The sequence below is a fragment of the Equus quagga genome, chromosome 10, assembly GCF_021613505.1.
Source record: "Equus quagga isolate Etosha38 chromosome 10, UCLA_HA_Equagga_1.0, whole genome shotgun sequence".
Classification (NCBI taxonomy): domain Eukaryota; kingdom Metazoa; phylum Chordata; class Mammalia; order Perissodactyla; family Equidae; genus Equus; species Equus quagga.
The window spans coordinates 66,789,297-66,816,023 of NC_060276.1; the positions used below are offsets into that span (position 1 = coordinate 66,789,297).

Here is a 26,727-nt window from a genome sequence, read left to right on the forward strand (position 1 = left end):
TTTTGAAATATTCAGTACAATTACCAAAGATACTGGGAAACATTAAAGTTTTTCTTGTTATGTTACATTTTGCTGTTTTGCTGAATTCGCACAAGTTTGGCATAAGTTTTAAAAAACCTAATATTATCGCATGTTAATCAGCTTGAGTAGAAGTCAAGTAGAAGATCATAACACTTGACTTTCTTATGATCTGCTGACAAAGAGTCAAAACTTTTGTCAAGTAGCCTCACATTTCAACATTTCTTGCACTAAAAAAATTACATTTACTAAGGTGGAACTCCATTTGTACTTTAAATTTTACAGTTCACAGGTGGGCATGCAGGGTGAATGCAAAGTCATTTAGAAACAAGTTCCTACTTAGTCAGATGCCAAACACTGGGCACAACACAGGCCCCCTAAGCTAATATATAGCATGAATTACTTACAGGGTCAGACATAACACTAGCAAATGTAGGAAGGAGCAGTATGCAAAATAAATTTTTTTAAAAAGGCCTTAAGTAATCACCTAATAATGATGAAAACAGGGTAGGGAAGGAAGAAAGGAAGATGCACCAAAGAAAACACAATTCAATTCATTAACATAGATTTGCACTTTATTGTAATTTTGCATCCTGAGATAATAAAATTTTATATCTGACAAGTGAACAACGACAGAAGCAGCAGTGAAAGTTTCAGAGAGGCAGGTATCCTTCATTTTGGCACAGCTGTGTATAGGTTGAGTTCTTCCAGGGAAGTTACTCCCAAACTCAAGGGAGAAAAATGAATTCATTCCACAGGCTATGTAACAATACAAGATGCATGAAAGTTCTAGGTTTGAATGGACATATCCACTTTTATTTTTTTCTTGTAAAGCTGTTCCAACAGGAATCTTCTCCCAAAAAGAAGAAATCCTAGGCTTTTCAAACAGATGTTTTGATCAATGCCTGCTCTCTAGCTCCCAGGATTTCCTGTTTTTGCAGCTGAGATTCCTATTTGTATGTGGTTAGTCCAAGGATGGCAAACGAGCTTGCAGATTATATAATTTCAAACATCTGTAACTTGTTTCCAAGTTCGGGCATTAAAAAAATTTTACACTACTTGCTTACTAGAAAACTGTAAAATTAAGAAAATTAAGCCAAGATAAAACCAAACAAAATAAGCAGGAATAAAAGGAACATTTGAGGAATTATTGCCTTGACTCATCATGATGAGTTCATACACAGAACTACTTTGAGACTCAGAAATTGATACCTACTCCAATGCTAGAACATGACATGATAACACTTTCCACATTTGCAATCCTATATGTGTGTGCATATACACACCAAAATAAAGTAGCTCAGTTAGATCATTCTGAAACAGAAAAAACTGAAGGCAAATTCTAACCTGGAGTTATATAGCTCACTCCAGCCAACACACACTCACACTCACACACACACACAATCTAGCATTTTATTATTTAGGGACTGGGTAAGCAACCTGTGGAGAGGGTCAAATAATTTTAGTTCCTTTATAGAAGTGGCTCCCAACATTTCACCATAAGGATCCTTACATTATTCCTTCTCCACGTTTTCAAGTATTTTACTTACTAAATTGCATGTAATAATAGGCTTTCTCATATTTTTATTAATCAAAAGCATAACTGCAATTCACAGCTTTTGGTTAGCGTGTGATAACCAGTGTTAGACAGAATTGAAAAAATTTACGCAATATGCATGGAAATGCAATGTGTTAGTTGGTTTGTGCAGCAGGAATATTATGGGTAAATGTATGATTTCTAGTATACTTTTTGAAATAATGAAAAAGGTTCAAGGATGCTCCCACTGCTATCTTCATCTGCCCCAAGTTGGGAACCACTGGTTTACACTCACCTGCTTTTCCTCCCTAAATCAAGTATTAACATAACACAATTACCCATGTTAACACATAGGGGATTATTAACAAAATTTACTACAGGAAAAATAGATTAAGTGCAACACTCATTCTGTAGGGTTTGACAGAGAAAGAAAACATAAGAACATAGATTAAAAGGAATCTATTTAGAAATTACAAAATTATGATATCCAGTACATCTTTCGGTCAACTTCAAAAGCACATTAATATATGAAAAGATCCTCAATTCCCCTGTGAGGTAGGTCCAGATTATTGTCCCCACTTCCACAATGAGGACATGAGGTACAGAGGAATTAAGCAGCAGAGCTAAGAATTAAACCAGAAGTGACTTGGGTTTGAATTCCACACCACTTTTCTTTGCATCTAATATTATCAATTTGTTCCAACAGATCTTTTTGAGGATATGGAACTTAACAAGACACTGAAGCAGATATTGAATAGGATATAAAACTCTTTCCACATCAATGTCAAAGCGGGTCCTCCCATATCTCCATTGTTGTCACAGCTATAATTCTTGCCCAAATACCAACTGCATAGTCAGATTCCACATAGGCAAAGCCCACAGACCTCAGTTCTCAGTTCCTAGGGAAACTACATTCATTCTTATCACCATGGAGGTGCTGAGGTCTAGCAGACATCAGGTTCTTTGAGTCTGTGTGATAAGAACACACATCAGCTAGGAGCCAGTTGGCAAATCAAACTTTTACTGTGTGCAAGGCACTGTGAGAGTTTCCACCAAGGGTAGTACATCTGAGGAAAATCATTCTGGGATTCTGTAGAGAAAAAATTTCCTCAACATTCCTTGAATCACAGAATGTTAGGTGATCTCTAATTTTCTGTACAGTTCCAGGTTCAACCCCATGATTTCACAGATGAAGAGACTGACATGTAATTTAAGTGACTTGCCTGGAACCCATCATATTAGATCATTTTCTCAGATAGTACGACTCTGACAAAGTCTACAGAAATTGGAACACGTTCTCAGGTTGCCATCATCAAAATGAAAAGACTGGCTTAGAATCAGGTGAGAGAAATTTGGAGCAAGATAAGAAAATATATATCTCCTTATTTTTAGTCCACATATTACATGAACAGGTATTATGAATAAAATCTATTCCTTTTCTGTGGAGAATTGCCCAATAGTTCACCATTTAAAGGAACTCGAACAATTTGACAATTGTTGCAAAATGGATTTTTTTCTAAAGCAGAGTTTTACAGGCATAAGAGGACCTAATTTCAATGAATTTGAGCATCTTATAATCAAATTAGCAAAAAGTATTTCCAATATGTGAAACTTCTCCAATTAAACGGGTGTATATATTTCTATATCCTCCTAGGTCAATATAATCATTTCTAATGAAATATTGTTTGGGGGCTTTATGTTCAAGTAATGAGGTTTATTTTAAGTGGTGGTTTATTTGTAAACAAAATTAAAATGCTAATGATTTTTTAAAGCTCTCATACATTTGAAAAAACCCTGTTTATTCGAAGGCATGCAAATGTTATGGAACTTCACTCAAATTACGAAAAAACAAGAATAAATTACATTAAAAATGGTAGAGTGCTAAATATCAGCACACTTTGATGAACTGTTCAGACATTAGTGTTTATAGGTCATAATAATATGAATAGTATGTGTATTAAATACTTAAGTCGGTTTGTTAGGGCTTCAATCAAAGACCATTGCTCTTCCAGAACCATGTTAAATTACATGTTTACTAGCATTAGAATCATACTACTTTTGTAAGTGACTGATAGTCCTGTTCTGTAATATTTTGTCACTAATAGATCACATGATTGGGGGAAAACAACAAAACAGGCTTTAAATAATAAACAGAAGAAATATAATATGCTAGTGAAATATTCTTATACTTTGTTGAAAAGGATGGTTTTAAATCTGATGATCTACCAATTCATTTGTTCTGCTTCCTTCAACATAAAACACTATTTTTGTTCAAAAAAGACAAGGCACTTCTCTACCTACTTCTAACATTTGACTACAATGGTCTCTTTCCCAAATTAATACAGGGGGTAGTGGGGAACAAAGAGCAGCTGAAAAAGTTAGAGCTTATTCCATTTTATACACAATTTAGGTGTTTAAAGGGGCAATGGGGGTGGAGATGCATAAGGGAAAGTTAGAGGAGGAATAATTTTAACTTGTAACCTCAAAGCTTTATATACTTTGGCAAATATATGTTATTTTCTCTGGAAACTATCACAGCAGGTTTTATAAAGGAATACTGTGTAACAAAGAAATTCAAAATTACTTCAATCTAAAAACAACTTTCACAAAAATATTTTACTAACTTGATTGAAATATCCAAGTACGTTCTATCCTGAGGATGAAAGAAAAAAAGGTCGATGGGGAGGAATTAATGACCACAGTGTGCTCTGTCATTTCAGCATTTACTGCTGCCAATTTCATTGAAAGGAAAACACCCCCCACCCCCCAAAGCACTCTAAAATACCTAATTGCTAATCAGCCCCCTCCAAAAAACAACAGTTTGGAAAAGCAGTCATATAAGAAAGAAAAAGAGAAAAGTGGGTATTTTCTGAGTAGTACAAGAAAATAAGATGAGCCAACCAGCATAATGAACAATAAAATAATAAATTTAAGAGTGACTAGAGCAGGTTTTAAAATTAAGTTTACATATGCTGCCAAATGATTTTTATGACAGATACTACTGTAACTTGAATTTTACTCTGTCACCTCCAGATGCACTTTATTCTTGTCTCAATATTAGTTTCATGGAAACAATTCACCACTTCCTGCTGTTCTTTGAGTAAAATCAAGTGTGATTCATACATGGCAGAAAAAGTTACTATGACTATTACATGGTCAAATTCTAATCCTAAATTTTACAGAAAAAGGGAGATCTTAAGGGTTGGCACTTAAAAGTAATTATTCTATCCGTGATAATTAGACATTTTGTATTATGCTGGAAATAAATTTTGGTATTAAACTGTCACAGTTTGAAGCATAAACCTGATGATATTGGAAGGAACATAAACCACAGATACAATTTTTCCCTGACCTTAGCTATAAAACAAGACATTTGGTATGCATTCTCAGAGGTTTCCACCTTGTCTACAAAAATACACCTTCAATTTTGCAGCAGACAGACAAATGATATTTGCAGGCACACACAATACATTAAAAGTTAGAGATTCTGGGTGGCTGGGTGGCATGGGGGTAATGGGGCTCTACAGAGGGAGGTGAAAAACTGTGCAAACAATTACAATCATATATCAAATAGTGTCTCTTTTTTCCCTCTTTTACTGGTCCAGGACTGTGGATTTGAAATTAAGCATAAATTTTAAAAGTGGCTTTAAAAAGTTTGACCTTGCATGAAGAAATGATTATTCTCTTCACTGGGATGAATGTTTGCCTAAAAAAGTTTACTAAAAGCAATAAGAGTAAGATGATAAATAAAATATTATTCAGTCATAGATACTTTTAATTTATTTTTAGCACTATGAATTACAAATAATGCCTATATACAGGCATACATTGCAGTTGAATTAACACAATATAAAGCTTTCATTATGTTAAAAATTCAAATTCTAGAAGAATTAGAGTGTGGTGCTCTCACTCATCTTAATTGTGAAGAGAAAGAGAGAAATATGCACATACCAATAAAAAGGCTACATGTGTGGTGAATTTATAAACTAAAATACTTTTGTCTAAAACTTGTCTTTCCTCATTAATAATATCCAAATGTTTAAAAAAGATCCTCAAAAAGAGGATTAAGAGTATTTTATCAATTATGAATCAGCCACTATATATCCTTTAGTACAGCTTCTCAATTAGCTCTTCCTCTTTCCCAAAGTAAAATATCAGAAATCCAGAAAGAGGTTAGCAGTGGCTTTCGTGGGTCTAGACAGCTCCCAAGGCATCTGAAATCTTGAAACACTTTTTAAAGATCATAATTGTGTGTATTTTCAAATGAGGGAAAAGATACATAAAGGGAAATAAATGAGGACAGTGAGGCTGTGAAATGTGTCACATGTCAAATGAATTCTTTTAGGGGTGGGAGTGGAGGACAAAATGGGAATTTATTGAATTAAACGAAAAAAATAAGGTTCTTGGTTTCAGGTGCAATGCAGAATATCTCAGACAATGATTTCAGTTTTAATCCACTCATTACAAAGGGCAGCCCTGCCCTACACCTGAAATTTTTAACATACTTATTACGGCTTTGCCATAAAACAGCATGTTAACAGTCTATACATTCAAAAGGATGCTTGCGAACTTCATTCATATTAAAATCTATGCAGAATTGTTGGCAATACAGTAAGAGTAATATTACATTCTGTAAACCATGGCATATCACATTTTACATTATGCAAAGAGAGAATATTTACAAGTCTTTAGGAGTTTAAATATTTTATCCACTAACATAAGTGATAACTTAGCAAAGTGCAGGACAAAACCAGTGCTATTAATTGCATGTCCTTTAAAAGCAGGTAAGGGTAAAATCATTTCTAAAAGCTACCAAAAGCTTATTTACATATGTCCAGTAAGGGATTATAGAGCAATAAGTAGCCTAGAAAAATGATGCATATGTAGAAACAGTGAGTATGAAAATTATAAGGCAGCATGCTCAGAACAAGTTTTTGTTTTCCAAACACCAGCACTGATGTTTTATCTTTAGTGGCAACTATATATATATACATATGTGTGTGTGTGTATTTATTTAAAAATTGAGAGTGCAAAACACAAGCCTCATTTAACAACAAAAAAAAGATGTGCAAATTTTCTTCTGAAACCAACACAAATAAAAGAGTGAGGAGAACATTCTACCGTTATAAAGAATAAGTTGAACACAGCAAAGGAGACCATCTTCATTCCAAAATCATCTACAAGGCACTAAGGGTAGGAAATGACAGGTAACACAGAAGTGACCGAATAAAATTCCTCAGTCAGGTCGGAATATGGGATATTTTGGTAAGAATTCTATTAGTATTACCTGCAAAATAAAAACAAACAAGAATATATTGGCAAAATACTTTTCATTTACTATAACATAATAACTCAGAAAGTCTATAATCATTTTTCACAGGACTACATTTTGGTCCTATACTATAAAGTAAGTGATATATATAAAACAGTTAAAAACGAACTCACTATAAGTTATCATTAGATTGGCAATGAAATTAAACTGGCTAACTAACATAACTACTTATTGTAGCTAATGGGTTTTATTACCTGATTTGCAATAACTATTTGTTTAGGTGCAGAAAAGCAAACCGTATCACATTATTTTGTCCTTCCCCACCCTGCCCCTCCTTTTTCTAGGAAAGTGGAAGAGATTAAAATAGTGTTATACAGATTAGAAAAAATACTTTTACCTGTATTACATCTATATATATTTCAATTAAAGCAGCTGATATTGGTAGAGCATTACTATCTTTTACAAGTTGTTTGTAAAAAAATAATAAAGTGTCCAAATGGATTGATTAATAAAAACCTATTTATAAACTTATGTACATTTAATACACAAATTTATATAAGTTTAGTATATAAATTCAGAATAGCTTATATAAGGTTTTATCTATAGTGAATTTTAGATTTGTGGTCATTTGCACATTTTTTCCAAAACTATTCAAAGTGGAGAAAGATACCATAATAATCCTTATTCATGAAATGGAAATGGAATGTTTATTATTAAATATATACTGCATGTCAGCAACTTGAAGCTTGGATAAATTTCATATTCTTTTGAATATTAATGATGCTGAATTTATCACATTGGCTATATGTGAATTTATGTTTTATGATTAAGATTGCATAGCTTTCAGTAAAAAAATATTGGAAGCTACAGTATTTTCACTGAAAATTAAATGTCAGCTAAGGAAAAAAAAAAGCAATAAGTATGAATCTGGAATTCAGAAGTCAATTCCTATTTTATGCAAATTTTGACAAGATTACATTTAGAAATAGTTTCGTGCAACAGCAGTTGTACCCGTCGCCAGATGCAATGGTTTGCACCTACATTAAAAGAAGATCAAGGCTGTGCAATGTTTTCATTTGAGCACACTAGCTGAGATTTTTCTAAGATGTAAATATTGCTAGCTTTCAAGATATTTTGTGCTGGCTACAAATCTAAAGAAGGTGGGAGGAAACCTCTATGTTCCAACTTACAAAAGTTCAGGGTGAGGAGAAAAAAGGTAGAAGGAAGATCTGACAAATGATAAACATAGTAAACCGTAACATTTAGGATGGAATCCAAAAAATGTAATTGAAAACGACTGCATACTTACATACTCCATCATATTGCTAGTTTCGCATTTCCTTTTAGTCAACTTCCAGTGCAAAGCAAGCTAAGAAAGTAGAGTTTGTTAAGAATTTTGATATCAATTTATACTAATTATTATTGATATATTTGAATAAATCACTGAAAACAATTCAGAAATAAGTGTAAGATATAAAACATAGCATTTAAAAATACCTTGTAAAGAATATACATTAAAAATTGAGTATTATTTCTCTAATCTATTCTTTGTGGCCTGAAAAATTCTCATTCTTTCAATTTAATAATGCAAATATATAAATGGGGCACTTATTTGCTTCAACTTTCTTACCTTGTGATATAATCTGTTATTTTCCCATTCTAATAACTTCTGAATTGATCTTCTGGTCTAAGAGAAAGAAGACTTTGTTACAAGATGAATTGAAGAGCTTTGTAAACTATCTGTATCTATATTTTTCTGCTTACTCATAAAATTCCATTATTTTCTCCTCTTGTTTTTCTATTAGAAATCAGAAAAAAAGAATGTAACTGACAGAAACTGCTAAAAGAGGAGCAATATTTTGGATGATTATTATACTGTTATAATAAGCACCCCCCATGTACCGATTCACACATATATGGGATTTTAATATATGCTTTTCAAAATGAAATATATATAAACTACTCTGTAAATATATATAAACTACTCTGTGTTGTGAGTCCATTCACTGGAGTATTGTGAAAACATTACCAATACTGCTAGTAGTTCCTTTATGGACCTAATCTACATTTTCATTTACCTTTTCACAGGGTTACTTTTTCAATATACACATAATATGCCAAACTAATAGGATTCCTCATAGAAAGTTTTCCTATCAGAGTTCCTAGCACAATGCCTGCCATATAGTAGTCAGTCAAGGTCTATAGGCTGAATAAAGCAAGCCAACATATATCAGAATTTCCACTGAAAAGAATATGTTAAAAACAGTCAGTCATAAAACTTGTATTTAGAGGAAAAAATATAAACCAGAGAAGCAATACTGTAGTAAATAGGGGGACAGAGGCTGAGTTTCTCCATTTGGAGTGCATGTATTTTGTAGAGAGTAAGAAAAGTTTGCAAAACCTTCAAAAACATTAAAATAAAAGATTATTAGGCATTTTTAATTCTTATTGGAAAAGTTTAATAAGGTTTCTGATTTTAAAAAAGGCTAGTAGGCATGGTTAAATTTTACAACTACTCCTAAAATTAAATGATTTGCAAAATCAGACTATATCTGAAATGATTTCCAAAGCACCAACATAAAAAATCTATTCTACCTGTTCAACTATGTAAGATAACAATCAATGGCAATTATATTCAGTTCATTTACAGTGGGCCAGATCAGCGACAATGCCAGCAAGAGAATAGCGGGGTCATTGTACTTGATGAAATCTCTCTAAACAAAATCAGATGGGTAACAAATAAAGAGACTGAATTAGTAATCATAAATCATTCCCCAAAGAAAAACTCAGACTCAGATGGCTTTAATGATGAATTCTACCAAACAGTTAAAGAAAAAATAATACCATGAATATAAACACAAAATTCTCAACAAAATACTAAGCAAACTGAATCTAGCAACATATGAAAAAGATTATACATCATTATCAAGTGGAGTTTATCCCAAGAACACAAAAATAAATTGACGTAATACATTATATTAATAGAAGAAAGAACAAAATCCACATGATCGTCTTTATAGGTTTAGAAAAAACATTGGAGAAAATCCAATATGCATTCACGATAAAAATCCTAAGAAAACTAGGAATAAAAGGAAAGTTCCTCAACCTGATAAAGGGCATCAATGAAAAACCTACAGCTAACATCATACTTAATGGAGACTAAATGTTTTCCTCTTGAGATTAGGAACAAGACAAGGATGTCTCTTCCCATTACTTTTATTCAACATTGTATTAAAAGTTATAGCCAGGGCAATTAGACAAAAGTAAAAGGCATCCAGATTGGAAAAGAAAAAGTGAAACTGGGTTCATTTGCAGGCAACGTGATCTTGCGTAGAGAAAACCCTAAAGAATTCACTAAAACACTACTAGAACAAATAAATTCAGCAAGTTTGCAGGAAACAAGATTGTGGTAGGTAGAATTCTGGCCCCCATGATCTTCACTCTCTGGAGTTACAGCTGTGAATATGTTACATTACATTGCAAAAGAGATGTTACAGATGTAATTAAAGTTATTAATCATTTGACTTTAAAATAGGGAGATTATCCTGGATTACTTTGGTGGACCCAACGTAATTCCATCAACCTTTAAAAGCAGAGAGCTTTTACTGGCTGATGGAAGGATAAGTAGAGGAGTTTGAAGCACAAGAAGGACTCAAACCACCATTGCTGGCTTTAAGACGGAAAGGGCCACATAGAAAGGATAAGAAAGAAATTATTTCTGCCCAAACCTGAATGTTCTTGGAAGTAAATTCTTTCCCAGAATCTCCAGAAAGAAATCCAGCCCTGCCAGCACCTTGATTTTGGCCTTGTGATATCCTAATAAGAGAACCCAAGTGAGCCATGCTGTGCTCAAACCTCTGACTATGAAATAATAAAAGGTTTTTTTTAAGCCATTGTTTGTGGAAATTTGTGACACTAGGTAGAAAAGTAATACAAAGATCAACACATAAAAATCAATTGTATTTCTACAAACTAGTAATGAACAATCTGAAAATGAAAGTAAAAGACCAATTGCATTCACAATAGAATTAAGAATAAATTATTTAGGGGTAAATTTAACAAAAGAACTACAAGACTTGTAAACTGAAAACTAAAAATCATTGCTAAAATAAATTAAAGAAGAGGTAAAAAAATGGAAAGATATCCCATGCTCATGAATCAGAAGACTCATGTAATGGCATTTACAACAAATGGTGCTTGGACAATTGGCTGTTCTAAAGAAAAACAATGAACTCAGACCCTTATCTCACATCATGCACAAAAATTAACTCAAAATGGATCAAAGACCTAATTGTAAGAGGTGAAACTTTAAAACAAGTAGAAGAAAACAAAGGAGTACATCCTTGTGATCTTGAGTTAGGCAAAGCCCTCTTAGATATGATACAAAAAGCATAAGCAAGAAAACTTTAAGTGATAAATTTGACTTAATCAAAATTTAAAAACTTTTGTTTGTCAAAGATAACATCAAGAAAGTGAGAGCCCTTTCAGAATGGCCATGTAAGGACCTTAGGGAAATCTCTTCCCTGGAGTGACAACTATTAAGCTAATCGGTATTAGCAAGGACAAACATTCAAATGTTCCAGAGATTGATCAAAGGGCTTACAACATATTAAGAAGTATTTATTCAACAAAATTTATGGAAAATAGGTAAGAACAGTGGGAGGTCTTGGTGTTGGAGCTAGGAACTCCACCCGTATCTCCACTGCTCTGCCTTGTCAAAGAACTGTTTTAGCAAGCTTGGGAGCTGATTGGCAGGCAGTTCCCAGATCTCCCAGCTCTCTGGAGTGGAATAGCTCTTCTGGGTAGTTTCGGCAGATGGTGAAAATAGGTAGATTCTATTTTCCATAGCTCTGTGTGGCAGAAGGTCTATATCAAGTGGGTAGTGGCAGCAGGGCAGCACCCATTTCCCTATCCCCAATTTCTCCAATATAGGCAGGACAGTTGGTGAAAAGTGCAGTCCCCCTTTCTGGTACACATCTGTGTGGTGGGAGAGCTGATAAACTTGCTTGACAACTAAGTGGCAGTTCCCATCTTCCCAGCTTCCTAGGGCAGACATATTCTGGGTAGATCTGACAGATGGTGAATGTTAGCCACCCTCCTGGCTCTGGGCTAAAAACAATCCCAGAGGTAACATCACATTAAATGGTGACAGACTGAAAACTTTTCCCCTAAGAGAGGAAGAAGACAATGATGCTCATGTTTGCCACTTCTATTCAATATATTACTGGAAATTCTAGACAGAGCAATTAGGCAAGAAAAGAAATAAAAGCATCCAAATCAGAAAGGAAGAAGTAAAATTATGTCTGTTTGCAGGTGACATTACCCTATGTGTAGAAAATCCTAAAGAATCCACAAAAAATCTGTTAGAGCTGACAAACAAATTCAGTAACGTTTCAGGATACAAAATTAACATGTAAAACTCAGCTGTACTTCTATAAAATAACAGTAAACAATTCGAAAAAGAAATTAAGAAAGCAATTACATTTACAATAGCATCAAAAAGAATAAAATACTTAATAATAAACTAAAGCAAGGAGGCAAAAGTCTTGTATATAGAAAACTGCAAAACACTACTGGAAGAAATTAAAGACCTAAATAAACGCAAAGACATCCTGTATTCATGGATTGGAAAACAATATTGTTAAGATGACAGTATTATTCAAAATGGTCTAGAGATTCAATGCAATCCTTATCAGAATCTAAGTGACTCTTTTTGTAGAAATAGAAAAACCCATCTTAAAATTTGTATGGAATCTCAAGAGACCCCTATTAGCCAAAACAATCTTTCACATGAGGAACAAACATGAAAGACTCACATTTCCTATTTTTAAACTTACTACAAAGCAACAGGAGCCAAAAAAACATGGTACTGGCATAAAGACAGACATACAGACCAATGGAATAGAATATAGAACCCAAAATAAACACTCAAATATATGGTCAACTGATTTTTGACAAGAGTGCCAACTACTCAATGGGGAAAAAGGATAGACTTTTCAATAAACATTGCAAGTAAAACTGGATATCCATATGCAAAATAATTAAGTTGGATCCTAAACTTACACTATACAAAAAAATTAACTCAAAATGGATCAAAGAACTAAATTTAAGAGCAAAACTATAAAAGTCTTAGAGGAAAACATAGGAGACAATTTTCACGACACTGGATTTTGCAATGATTTCTTGGATATGACACTGAAAGCAAAGGCAGAAAAGGGGAAAATAGTTTAATTGCATTTTATCAAAATCAACAACTTTTATGCATCAAATGACACTATCAAGAGAGTGAAAAGACCACAAAATGAGATAAAATATTTGCAAACCATATATCTGATAAGGGATTAATGACCAGACCACATAAAAACTCCCATAACTCAGCAACAAATAAACAAACAGCCTAGTTAACAAAATGAGCAAAGTACCTAATATACAAATGGATAATAAGCAAATGTAAAAACACTCAACATCATTAATCATTAGGGAAATGGAAATCAAAACCACAATGAGATACTACTCCACACCCATTAGAGTGGCTATTATCAACAAAATAGAAAATAACGAATGTTGGTGAGGATCTGGAGAAACTGGAATCCTTGTACACCACTGATGAGAAAGTAAAATGGTGCAGCTTCAATGGAAGACAGTTTGGTGGTTCCTCAAAAAGCTAAACAATTACCATATGATCCAGGAATTCTACTGCTAGGTATATACCCAAAGGAACAAAAAGTAGGGACTCGAACAGACAGTATGGCAATGTTGAATGCAGTATTTAAATAGCCAAAATGTGGAAAGTACTCAGGTGTTCATCAGCAGCTGAGTGGATAAACAAAATGTGGTATATACATAGAATGGACTGTCATTCAGCAATAAAAAGGAATGAAGTTCTGAAACATGCTATGACATGAATGAACCTTTAAGACATTATGCTAAGTGAAATAAGCTAAGTGAAATAGTGCCAGGACAAATATGGAATTATTCTACTTATATGAAGTATCTAGGATAGGCAAATTTGTAGAGACAGAAAGTGGATTAGAGGTTACCAGGGTCCGAGGTGGGGGGAATGAGGAGTTACTACTTAATGGCTACAGAGTTTCTGTTGGGATAATGAAAAAGATTTGGAAACAGGTAGTGGTAATTATTACACAACGTTGTCAACGTAATTAATGCCACTGAATTGTACACTTAAAAATGGGTAAAATGGTAAATTTTACATTATGTTTATTTTATCACAATAAAAAAAAATCCAGTGACCAACTAGAAACCAAGAAAGGATGTTGTCAGGTGACTAAAAATTTAAGGAATTTCCATATGATAGCCTCCAATGAAAGAATTGAACTCTAAAAAATTAAAGGCTGATTGCAGATATCTTGTTATAGAGGTGCAGAATCCTGGAAAAGAAGAAAAAATTAATTTGAAGTAACTTTAAATGTGCATAGCAAGGAGGACATATGCACCAAAAATTCAGATTCTCACAATAAAGGAATATAATATGTCATGTCATGACCAGAAATAAAAAAAGAATTAAAGGAAATTACGTCAATGCCTCATTAAACAGAGAATATCTACAAGGAGAGAGAAATTAGTAAAAAGAATCAAATGGAATTCTGGAGTTGAGGAGTACAATAACGGAACCAAACAATTCAGGATCAGGGTAAAAGAGTGGATTTGAGCTGGAATAATCATCAGTGAACTTTAAGATAGATCAAAAGATATTATGCAATCTCAAGAGCACAGAGAAAACAGAATAAAGGGAAATGAGTACAGCCTCAGAGAAATGTTAGACATCATTAAGTGCACCAACATACGTATATTCAGAGTACCAGGAAAAGAAAAGAGTATGAATAAAACAGAAGAAACATTTAATGAAATAATGGCTGAACACTTCCCAAATTTAATCAAAAGTATTTATCTACACATCCAAGAAGCTCAAGTAACTCCAAGTAGAATAAACACAGGGAGATCCATAACAGACACATCACAGTAAAATGTTAAAAGCCACAGAATAGTAGAAAATCTTGAAAGCAGCAAGACAAAAATGACATCACTTATAAGGAAACTAGAATAAGATTAACAGCTGACTTCTCACTAGAAACAATGTAGGGCAGAAGACAGTGAGATAACAAATTGTAAGTGATGAAAGAAAAAAGACTGTCAACCATGAATCCTATATGCATCAAAATTAATTTTAAAAAATGAAGGTAATCCATTTAGGCATGGAAGGAGCTTGGAAGTTATCTCTCATGCCCACACATCATGATAAAAACCCTGAACAACCTTCCTCTTAGATTCATCAGAGAAGAGAGGTCATAGGACACACCAGTGCTTTCAAAATTGAAGAGAGAGACAGATGAACAAAAAGAAGCACAATTTACCAGCATAGAAATGCAGGAGAGGAAAACTCTGTGGGAATCAAGACTAGGGTAGCAGAACCCGAACTTTAAATGCTGAATTGCTGGAAGTTCAGTGGGGACAAGTTTGAGGGTTAAGAATTCTAAGGAGGCCCAGTCTTGGGGGAGAATCCCAAACTTTTATTAGTTTTATTACCAGGTGCCCAATCAGGTTCTCACAGAGATTGGAGAAAAAGCCCCTAATCCTTCTAGCAGGGGAAGGGATAGAGCAGTCACTTTTAAATACGCCCAAAACATTCTGTTCTTCTTAACAAAGCCTGCTCACAAGAGAAACTGCTGAAACAGATCATAACCTACTGGGGTTTTACAAGAGCCTAACCAATATTGGGGAAAGGAAATACACAACTCTAGCACCCTCTAGCCTTCCTGTCCTACCTAAAAGGGCAAATGAAACAAAATTGAGAAGCACTTGTGAAGGGCACAGCCCACAGGCACAGGCTCACTAAAAAACTTAGGCATAATCATAGCACTATAGAACACTTCCAGCACTCGAACACCTTACCACTACATCAAAAGGTTTCTGTATCATAATATGGGAATACCACTGAAAGGATTGTGCATCTCAGATGATATCTAAGAAGTCTCTAGGGAAATCCAAAGAAACTAGGCCAGACAAAAACAAGGACACTGGGCAAAGTTTAGCCTCCAACACCAACAGATACAGCAAACAGTAAACACTGCAAAGTCCTAGCCAGAAAAATATAAAATCTCACTTTAAAGATCTGTTTACCTCAGTTTCTTTCACCTAGTACATCACGTGTAGTTTTCAAACAAAAATGAGAAGTCACACCAAAAGACAAAAGAAAACAGTTTGAAAAGACAGAGTAATCATCAGAACCAGACTCAGAAATGACAGAGAGGTTCAAATTATCAGACTGAGAATATAAGTCAACTAAGATTAATATGCTATATGCTGTAATGCAAAAAGTGGACAACATCAAAGAACAGACGGATAATGTTAGCAGAGAGATGGAAATTGTGAGAAAAAATCAAAAGGAAATGGTAGAAAGCCAAAATACCATAACAGAAATGAAGAATGCCTTTGATGGGCTCATCAGCAGACTGGACGTGGCTGAGGAAAGCATCAGTAAAGATCGAAGACACATCAATAGAAACTTCCAAAACTAAAATAAAAGGAAAAAAAATGAATACCACAGAACTATGGGACAATTACAAAAAGAGCAATAGATACTTTAATAGAAATACCAGAAGGTAAAGACAGAAAGGAAGAGATGACACGAATACAAAGTTAATATACTGAAGTAATTTGGTTTCTTATATGAGCAATGAATAAATGGAATTTGAAATAAAAAATACAATACCATTTACATTCTCCTCCCAAAAGTTGAAATACTCAGGAATAAATCTAATAAAATATATATAACATGTATATGAGGAAAACTATAAAACTCTAATGAAAGAAATCAAAGAATATCTAAATGAATGGAGAGAGAGTCCATGAACATGGATAGGAAGACTCAATATTGTCAAGATGTCACTTCTTCCTAACGATCTATACAGTCAACACAATCTCAAACAAAATCCCAGAGTTACTTTGTAGATATTGACAAACTGATTCTAAAGTTTATGTGGAAATGCAAAATACCAAGAATAGCCAACACAATATTGAAGGCAAATGAAGTCAGAGGACTGACATTACCCAATCTCAAAACTTACTATAAAAACCATGAGGTCCAGAAGCAGTGAGATGACATATTTAAAGTATTGAAAGAAAAACTACCATCCAAGAATTCTATATTTGGCAAAACTATCAAAAAAAAAGGAGAAATTAAGACACTCCCAGATAAACAAGCACTGAGGGAGTTCATCACTATTAGAATTGCCTGTAAGAAACGCTAAAGAGAGTCCTTCAGCCTGCAAGGAAAGAACACTAGACAATAACTCAAGCCATATGATGAAATAAAGAACATGAGTAAAAGTAACTGCAAAAATAAGTATAAAAGCCAATATTGTTGCATTTTGTTTTTGAATGCCTCTTTTCTTCCTATATGATTTACAAGATAAATGCACAAAATGATACTTATAAATCTATGTTAATGGGCATACAATATATAAGATGAAATTTGTGATAAAAACATATATGGGGAGGTATGGAGATATATAAGAGGAAAGTTCGTATACTATTAAAGCTAAGGTGGTATTAATTCAAACTAGTGTGTTGTAAGTCTAAATGTTAATTATAATCTCCAGGGTAACAACTAAGAAAATAATTTAAAAATATACAAAAAGGAAATGAGAAGGTACATGGTACACCACAAAAATCAATTAAATATAAAATAAGGAAGTAATGGTGTAATTGAGTAAAAAAAGATATCACATAAGGAAAGCAAATAGCGAAATGGCAGAAGTCCTCCCCTATCTGTTATGGACTGAATTATGTTCCTCCCAAATTGCTTTAAATGTAAACAGATTAAACTCTTAATTAAAAGGCAGAGAATTGCAGAATGGATTAAAAAACATGATCCATTTATATGCTGTCTACATGAGACTCAATTTAGATTCAAAGACACAAATAGGTTGAAAGTGAGAGGATGGAAAAAGATATTTCATGTAAAGAGGAACCAAAAAAACAGCTGAGGTGGCTATAATAATATCAGACAAAATAGATTTTAAGTAAAAAAAAATGTTACCAGAGAAAAAGATGGACAGCGTATGTCTTAATATGCTCAGGCTGCCATAACAAAATACCATAGACTAGGCTTAAACAACAGACACCTATTTCTCACAGTTCTGAAGGATGGGAAGTCATAGATCAGAATGCCAGCATGATTGGTTGTGTTCTGGTGAGAGCCCTCTTTCTGGCTTGCAGATAGCTACCTTCTTGCTGTATCTTCACATGGTGGAGAAAGAGAGAGCAAGCTCTCTGTTCTTTTCTTATAAGGGCACTAATTTCATCATGAGGATCCCCCCCTCATGACTTCATCTAAACCTAATTAGCTCCCAAAGACCAAAATACCATCTATATCCAAATACCATCAGATTAGAGGGGAGGGCTTCGACATACGAATTTTGGGGGGATATAAACATTAATTCCATAACAGTATATATCGATAAAACATAAATAAATCAAGAAGAAATGACAATTATAAACATATACATAACTAACAACAGATCTGCAAAATACGTGAAGCAAAAACTGACAACAAAACCAAAGGGAGAAATATACAGTTCTATCTAACAGAGATTTCAACACCCACTGTCAATAATAGGTAGAACAACTAGGCAGAAGATCAATAAAGAAATACAGGACTTGAAAAACACTATCAACCAAGTAGACCTAACAGACATATACAGAATACTCCACTCCATAACAATATAGTTCAAATTCTTCTCAAGTGTATGTGGAATATTCTCCAGGATAGGCTATATGTTATGACACTGAACAAGTCTCAATAAATTAAAAAAATTAAAATCATACAAAGTATCTTCTCTAATAACAACAGAATGAAACTAGAAATCATAAGAGAAGGAAAACAAAATCATATTCATGTTGCGAAACTGAAAGAATATTCCCTTCCCTCTGAACATCCCTCTCAATTTAGCAAATATTATAGCAAAAAAGGTAGAGGTTAAAAGTAATTTCAAATTTAAGGATAGTGGTGATATAAGAAATTTTTATATAGTGAAATATATGAGGAAACCATTCTGGTTTGAACTTGATTTGGCCTGAATTTATTTGAACCAAAGAAGCCTGATTTATGGCCTGTCAAACATACACTGTACATCTACTTTAATCATTACCCTAAAGTAAAGAATGTACTCTTTGAAGATACGGATTAATGCCTCCCTTCTTATGATGCCTGTACTCTTTGAAGATAAGTCTCTCTTCCCATGATGCCAGAGTCCTGTTGACTCACATCATATGTGCTAATCTGTAATGAACATTGCCTTGAGCCCTTGAAGGAAAGTACTCCTGTCATGCTTGATGTATGTATCTTTGTTTTGAAATGGTATATAACTGTGCTGAAAATCCTTCTTCTCCAGAGTGCTTTCTTCCCGTCTGAAGGCTGCAACTCCTAGGCTATGGTCCTCAGTTTGGCTCGAATAAAACTCTCTTCTCTTCTTTACTTAGAATGATTATTGATTATTTGTGTTGACATTTCTTGGTGTAGTCAGCAGGATTTCAGAGAAACCGACCTGAGACCAATTGGAGCCTACTTTGAACCAGCACGTGGTACCAGCACGGGCCCATTGTGCTCCCCCTGTCTCCACTGCACTCTTCTGATGTTTTGGTGGGTCCTCCTGAAATCCAGACCTCCTTACTCAAGTTGATGGTCCTGACTTTTATTCGAGCTGTTTTAGGTCTTGGGACATAATATCTTAAGGGTGTACTGGTACTTTTCCTAGGTAAGGGGAATCTAGGAGGAAATCTGGAGTGAACTGGGTTAGCTGATCCTTTTAATTTGGCTTTAAATTGGAAAACGTTTATGTTTATAAAGTCTGAACAAATGTTTGACAGCAAAATAAAAGGCTGAACTCGTTCAGCTCTGAAAAAAAGGGACACTTGCTCCCCCCAGCCACAAGGCATTCTCAAGTGACTGAGAACCTAGTGGAAGTGTCTTAGGTCAATCATCATGACGTGCAGTAGTCCCATAGGAAACTCTATTGTGATTGTTCATATTAAATAATTAATGGATCATTCAGAGACACACACCTAAGGATTGCTCATCCAGTGCTCTGAGACCCCCCGGCAGTTTTAGACTGCTGGAGGGAGAAACTGAGACATGATAAGAGAGTGTTCACAGCCTTTTAGGAAGTGACACTAACAAGTAGCATGGTTTTGACCCAATACACTGCCCTTAGGAATTGTTCAGAGTTTATATTAAAACAAAACTAAAAGAAAATGGGAAACCGTGCTTCGAAAGCTGATAAGCTCCCAGATGGACAGCCACTCACTGAAACTCTGGCTGGCTTTATATACAATACATACAGAGCCTTTACTAGCAAGTACTTAACAAAATGGGAGAATCTGACAAAAGACAGCTTAAGCCTTAGATGGCCAAAATGGAGAACAACTGTTCTAGAACAACCATAAATGATCAACCCCCTTCGGGAACTCTAGCTGGTTTTATATTTAAGAACTACAGTCCTTCCTCTTGTAAATTTTTGTCCCAGTCGACCAATAATACTGAAGGTTATTTAAAATTACAGTGGTCACTTTGGGGCTCATTTGAGCTTCCAAAAGTTGTCTTTTTGTGCAACAGATTTGAGACCCACAGAACAGACAGATTAAATGCAATCTTTAATCTCTAAAGAGTCAAGCACGCCACCTTCCAGCACAGTCTTAAAAACCATGGTCTCAGAAGCTGCAAATATTTATAAAGAATAGAAAAATCTTACTAAGCTTGTTTCACATCCTGAGAGCTTGGCTTGGTAACCATCATGTTGCACATCCCAAAACAGGGTTGGAGAGAAATGCGGCTGCACCCTTTTTGCAGTCAGATATGGCTAGACAGAAATCTAAGTTGAACTCGATTTGCAGCTAGGGTCCTACCAAACTGCTGCCTGCCTTAGGGGAGATACATTGGCCATTACAAGGAATGTTCCAATTAGATAAGATCATTTAAGAAATGCACTTAAGAGAAAAGGCTTCAAAATTCCAAAATAAGCTTATTGTGAAAGTTTTGCTTCAAAAAACTAATGAAAAATTAAGTTATAAGAGGTATCTAAAAGACTATATAAAAGTCTATTAAGTTATGGCTTTACAGACACCCCCATAATCTACCTTCAAAGGAGAGACTAATATGAGCCACTCCCAGAGTTAACAAGACTCTGAGAGATTTTCTGGAAACTGCTGTGTTATTCCCTTAAACAGTCAAGGGGAAAGTAAAATTAAAAATTAATGGAGTTGTTTAACACTGCCAAAAATATGTACTGTTTGTCCTGGCTGAAACCCGACAGATATTTGAAAGGATTTAGCAACTTATGACCAGAAATTTGACCAAATTGGAAGCTGATGTTCAGAGCCTGATAGGAATTTTTTTTATATATATGCCATCTTCCCTAAGATAAAATAAAACTATGCATCCACAGGAAAAGAAGCAAATCAGGGATGATGAGGTTGGGCAAGTAGATCAACCTATGAAATCATTTAAGTTACAACCCAATTTCTGAGGAATTGAGAGCAATTATTCTTGTCTTACAAATCTTTGCAAAACTGGAAATGCAGCTCTAGAGGCAGTTCAGATTTTACCCATTCCCTTTCACCAATCCACAAAACTTCTCCTACTTATCTCAAAAAGCTTGTAACCTCTCTGGGAACTGTCATCTAGATCATCACCAATTCCTTAGCAGATAACCTTAGTTTATTCTATCTGCCAGAAACACAGATTGGATCCAATTACTCCTTCAGAAATTAGTGAGTTTTGTATTGTACCTGATTCATGGCAAAAAGTTAATGAAAACTATTTAAGATCTCTGCTTATGTCTGTCTATGTATCTATGTATCTCTATCTATGTGATATTTTTCTACCTCTGGATGGTATAATTTCTGAAAGAGTTCTATTTAATTGGCTTGAAGTAAGAACTCATATAAATTATTTCTAAATGTAATAAAAACTAACCCAAATGTTTTTCAAGTTAACGTGATATAAAATAATCTTTGGTAAATGAAAGCTTAAGTTTGTTGGTTTGATTGAAATAAGCATGTTTTCAGTTATCAGCATTGGATAGGATGCAGACACGTTATCTCTGTCACAAAATTTGTCAGCAAAAATAACTTAGAATGATGGCTGATTTTGTCTAATGTCTCATGAAATTTTTGTAGGTAATCTAAACATTATTGGGAACCAGTAAACTAAATAGATGTAACAAAAATAAGTTTTTTGGGGAATTTTTTAACAATAATTATGTGTTACGGTATATGTACTTAAAAATAACTGTAAAACCTTTTGAGGGGCTGGCCTCATGGCTGACTCATTAAGTTCGTGTGCTCTACTTTGGTGGCCCAGGGCTTCACCAGTTTGGATGCTGGGCACAGACCTAGCACTGCTCATGAAGCCGTGTTGAGGCAGTGTACCACACAGGTCAACTAGAAGGACCCACAACTAGAATATACAACTACGTACTTATGGGCTATGGGGAGAAGGAAAAAAAAGAGGAAGATTGGCAACAGATGTTAGGTCACGGCCAACCTTGAAAAAAAATCTTTTGGGGCTGGCCAGGTGGCGCAGCAGTTAAGTTCGCACGTTCTGCTTTGCAGCGGCCCGGGGTTTGCCAGTTTGGATCCTGGGTGCAGACATGGCACCACTTGGCACGCCATGCTGTGGTAGGTGTCCCACATATAAAGCAGAGGAAGATGGACATGGATGTTCACACAGGGCCAGGCTTCCTCAGCAAAAAAGAGGAGGACTGGCAGTAGTTAGCTCAGGGCTAATCTTCCTCCAAAAAAAAAAATCTTTTGATTACTTAAAACCTTAGAGTTTTTCTAAATTAACTTAAATGATAGAAATTTATTGAGCATTGGATCTTGTCAAGATGGTGGTGTGAGCAGATGTTGAACTCATCTCCTCCCACAAACACAACCAAGTTATAACAATTTTTGGAAAAATTACCCGGGATTGAAAACTGAAAACTGGATAAAAAGAAGCCCCACAACAAGGGACAGTCCTGACGAAGGCAGAAGAGGCAGTAATTCCTGCTAGAGAGGAAAAAAGCCACCTTTGGGAGCAGCGGAGCTTCTCAGCTGGCCAGGCGGGAGGTACCTTAAGGTATGCAGCCCTCCCTGGAGGAGTGAGGTCTGGAGTGGGGGCAATATTGCTATAAGCATCCTTCAGACTCAGCCCAGCTGAGACGGAGGTCTTACTGTCTGGCTGTGCTGGCTACTGACTGCAGCAGGGACACCCCCAGAAAAGCTACTGGCTGAAAGCCGAAAAGACCAGGGTCTTAAAGGGCCCATGCACAAACTCACTCATTGCAGCAACATAAAATCACCAGAGAGAAGGCTGACAGTCCTTTGGTGAAATGAGACTCACCTGGAGGGCTCTGGGGGGCAACTTGGTGAGAGGAGGGACCTCTCCAGAGACTGAGACATTGGCGGGGGCCATTGTTCTGAGCTGGTCCAGGCATGCTGACATGGATCCTGGTGGGTGCCATTGAGGTTCAAACCTTGGTCTGTTAGCCCAGGGGTCTGCCACACCCACTAGGGCACAGATTTAATCCAGTTCAGCCAGGGCAGGCAACTTGCCCTAGGGACAGGCCCCACCTAACAGCAAGCCCTCAGGCTACTTTTCAGCCTGCACTGACTGGGTGCCTTGATCCTCTACAGGCAGGCAAGGGTGTCTGCCTCTGTGGGGCAGGGCCTGTGTGAGGACCAGGTGAACAGTGGGGAGCACTGGTGGAGAGGGGGGCCCCTGCAGTGTGGTGCTGGGGTACACTCCAGGGGGTTGAGAAGTGTGCACGACCAAGACTGTGTTGATGGTGTATGTGGTCCTGTGGGGGGTGAGGCTTATCAGCAGCAGAAGACCTGTGCTTCACAAACAGCCATAAAAAGGATCTGCCCCACCTTCCAAAGCCTGAAACAACTGAGTGCCCCCGTGCCTAGGGCCAGCCCCACTCAGCTGCACTCCTAAGAGAACTGACAACAGCCTTGTAGGCCTGAGGCCTATCACAACTGTAAGCTAAGCCCCTGAGCCTAGCATCCAGCTACACTGGGTACCAACCCAATTAAGAGGAAAACTGCAATAGGAGTGTACTGATAGACTTTGTAGCAAACAGTGCTGAGGCTCCCAAAACCGGATTTACAAACAGCTGGCCAGGGAAGGAAAGATTAGACTCCCTGGGTACCTGCAGTGGGAGCAACCCTGCCACAGCAGAAGGACACAAGTAGCCCACAAAGGGGTCACTCCTGGTTCTTATGGACTGGTGACAAGAAGAAAGCACACAGCTGGGCCTCATAAGGTATCTCATACAGAAGGCCACTTCTCCAAGATCAGGAGACATAGCCAACTCACCTAATACATAGAAATAAGCACAGAGAAAGAGGCATAATGAGGAGGCAAAGGAATACTTTCCAAGCAAGGGAACAGTACAAAACCCCAGAGAAAGGACTAAATGAAACAGAAACTAGTGACCTACTTGACAAAGAGTTCAAACAAAATATCATGAGGATGCTCATAGACATGGGGAGAAGAACGGATGAACACAGTGAGCATATCAGCAAAGAACTGGAAGATATAAAAAAAGCAATCAGAAATGAAGAATACAATACTGGAAATGAGAAATTTACTAGAGGGACTCAACAACAGAGTAGAAGAAGCAAAAGAATGGATCAGCGAGCTAGAGGAAAGACTAGAGGAAATCACCCAAGCAGAACAGAAAAGAGAAAAACGAATTAGACAGAATGAGAACAGTGTAAGGGAACTATGGGACTATCAAACATGTTAACATTCGGATTATAGGGGTCCCAGAAGGAGAAGAGGGAGACAAAGGGGCAGAAAATTTATGTGTAGAAATAATAGACGAAAATTTTCCTAAACTGAGGAAGGAAACAGACATCCAAGTTCAGGAAGCACAGAGAGCTCCAAACAAGATAAGCCCAGAGAGGCCCACATCAAGACATACTATAATTAAAATGTCCAAAATTAAAGACAAAGAGAGAATCCTAAAAGCAGCAAGAGAAAGGCCACAAGTGACATATAAAGGGAAGCCCATGAGGCTATCAGCAGACTTCTCAGCTGAGACCCTACAGGGGAGAAGAGAATGGCATGGCATATTTAAAGTGCTAAAAGGAAGAAACCTACAGCCAAGAATACTCTATCCATCAAGGTTGTCATTCAGAATGGAAGGAAAGATAAAGTGCTTCCCAGAGAAGCAAAAATTAAAGGAATTTATCACCCAGAAACCAGTTCAGCAAAAAATGCTGAAGGGACTTATTTAAGTGGGAAAGCAATGACCACAAATAGAGATTAAAAAAAATTATCAAAAAAACCAAAACAACAACAAAAAACCAGGCAATAAAATCACTTGTAAGGTAAAAATATAGTAAAGGCAGCAGATCAACTACCTGTGAAGATAATATGAAGGTTAAAAGACAAATGTACTAAAATCACCTGTTACAATGATAAGAGGGTAATGGATAGACACACACTAGAGACTATATATGATTTGAAAATCACATAATGTGGGAAGAGGGGAGTGAAAAAGTAGAGCTTTTAGAAAGTGGTTAAGCTAAAGAGTCTATCTACTCAATATAGACTGTTATATGCATAGTATATTAAATAGTATCCACATGGTAATCACAAATCAAAACTGGTAACAAGCAAGAAAAAAAGTAAGACAAACGAAATCAAACAAATTAATAAACATAGCCATAAAACCACAAGGGAAGAGAGCAAGAGAAAAAGAAAGGAACAGAGAAGAACTACTAAAACACTCAGAAAAAAAAGGTGACAAAATGGCAATAAATACATATTTATCAATAGCTACTTTAAATGTCAATGGACTAAATGCTCCAATGAAATGCCCTAGGGTGGCCAATTGGATAAAAAAATAAGACCCATGTATATGCTGCATACAAGAGACACAGTTCAGACCTACAGACACTCACAAACTGAAAGTGAAAGGATGGAAAAAGATATTCCATGCAAATGGCAAAGAAAAGAAAGCAGGGGTAGCAATACTTACATCAGACAAAATAGACTTTAAAACAAAAACTGTAACAAGAGACAAAGACGGGCACTAGATAATGATAAAGAGAACAATCCAACAAGAAAATATAACACTTGTAAATATCTATGCACCCAACACAGGAGAACCTAAATGTATAAAGCAATTATTAACAGACATAAGAGGAGAAATAGACAGGAACACAATAATAGTAGGGGACTTTAACACTCCACTTACACCAATGGATAGATCATCCAATCAGAAGATCAATAAGGAAACACTGGCCTTAAGGGACACATTAGACCAGATGGACTTTGTAGATATATACAGAACATTCCATCCAAAAACCACAGAATACACATTCTTTTCAAATGCCCATGGAACATTCTGAAGGATTGATCACATATTAGGCCACAAAACAAGTCTCAATAAATTTAAGAAGAGCGAAATAATATCATGCATCTTTTCTGACCACAAAGGTATGAAACTAGAAATCAACTACAGGAAGAAAACCAGAAAAGCCACAAAAAAGTGGAGATTAAACAAAATGCTACTGAACAATGATTGGGTCAATGAAGAAATCAAACAAGAAATCAAAAAATTCCTGGAGACAAATGAAAATGAAAACACGACATGCCAAAATCTGTGGGATACAGCAAAAGCGGTTCTAAGAAGGAAATTTATAGCAAATTCAGGCCTACCTCAACAAAGAAGAAAACTCCCAAATAGACAATCTAAAAGTGCATCTAAAGGTACTGGAAAAAGAACAATAAACAAAGCCCAAAATCAGCAGAAGGAAGGAAATAATAAAAATCAGAGCAGAAATAAATGAAATAGAGACTTAAAAAATAGAACAAATTAATGAA

At 35.7% G+C, this 26,727-nt stretch overlaps 1 protein-coding gene across 2 annotated transcripts in view; it reads right to left on the minus strand.

The window, feature by feature from the left end:
• Nucleotides 1-581: 581 nt before the first annotated feature.
• The window catches only part of CHIC1 (cysteine rich hydrophobic domain 1), a 54,606-nt gene continuing 28,460 nt past the window's right edge, over nt 582-26,727 (minus strand). Inside the window, exons 4-6 of one of the 2 annotated variants that reach the window (XM_046673509.1) lie at nt 8,458-8,514; nt 8,137-8,196; nt 582-6,842 (exon numbers count right to left, since the gene is read on the minus strand). In XM_046673509.1, coding sequence (XP_046529465.1) covers nt 6,792-6,842; nt 8,137-8,196; nt 8,458-8,514 — 168 coding nt within the window. In that variant the 3' untranslated portion in view covers nt 582-6,791. The remainder of the gene's footprint in view (nt 6,843-8,136; nt 8,197-8,457; nt 8,515-26,727) is intronic. The other variant, XM_046673510.1, reaches the window with a different exon arrangement.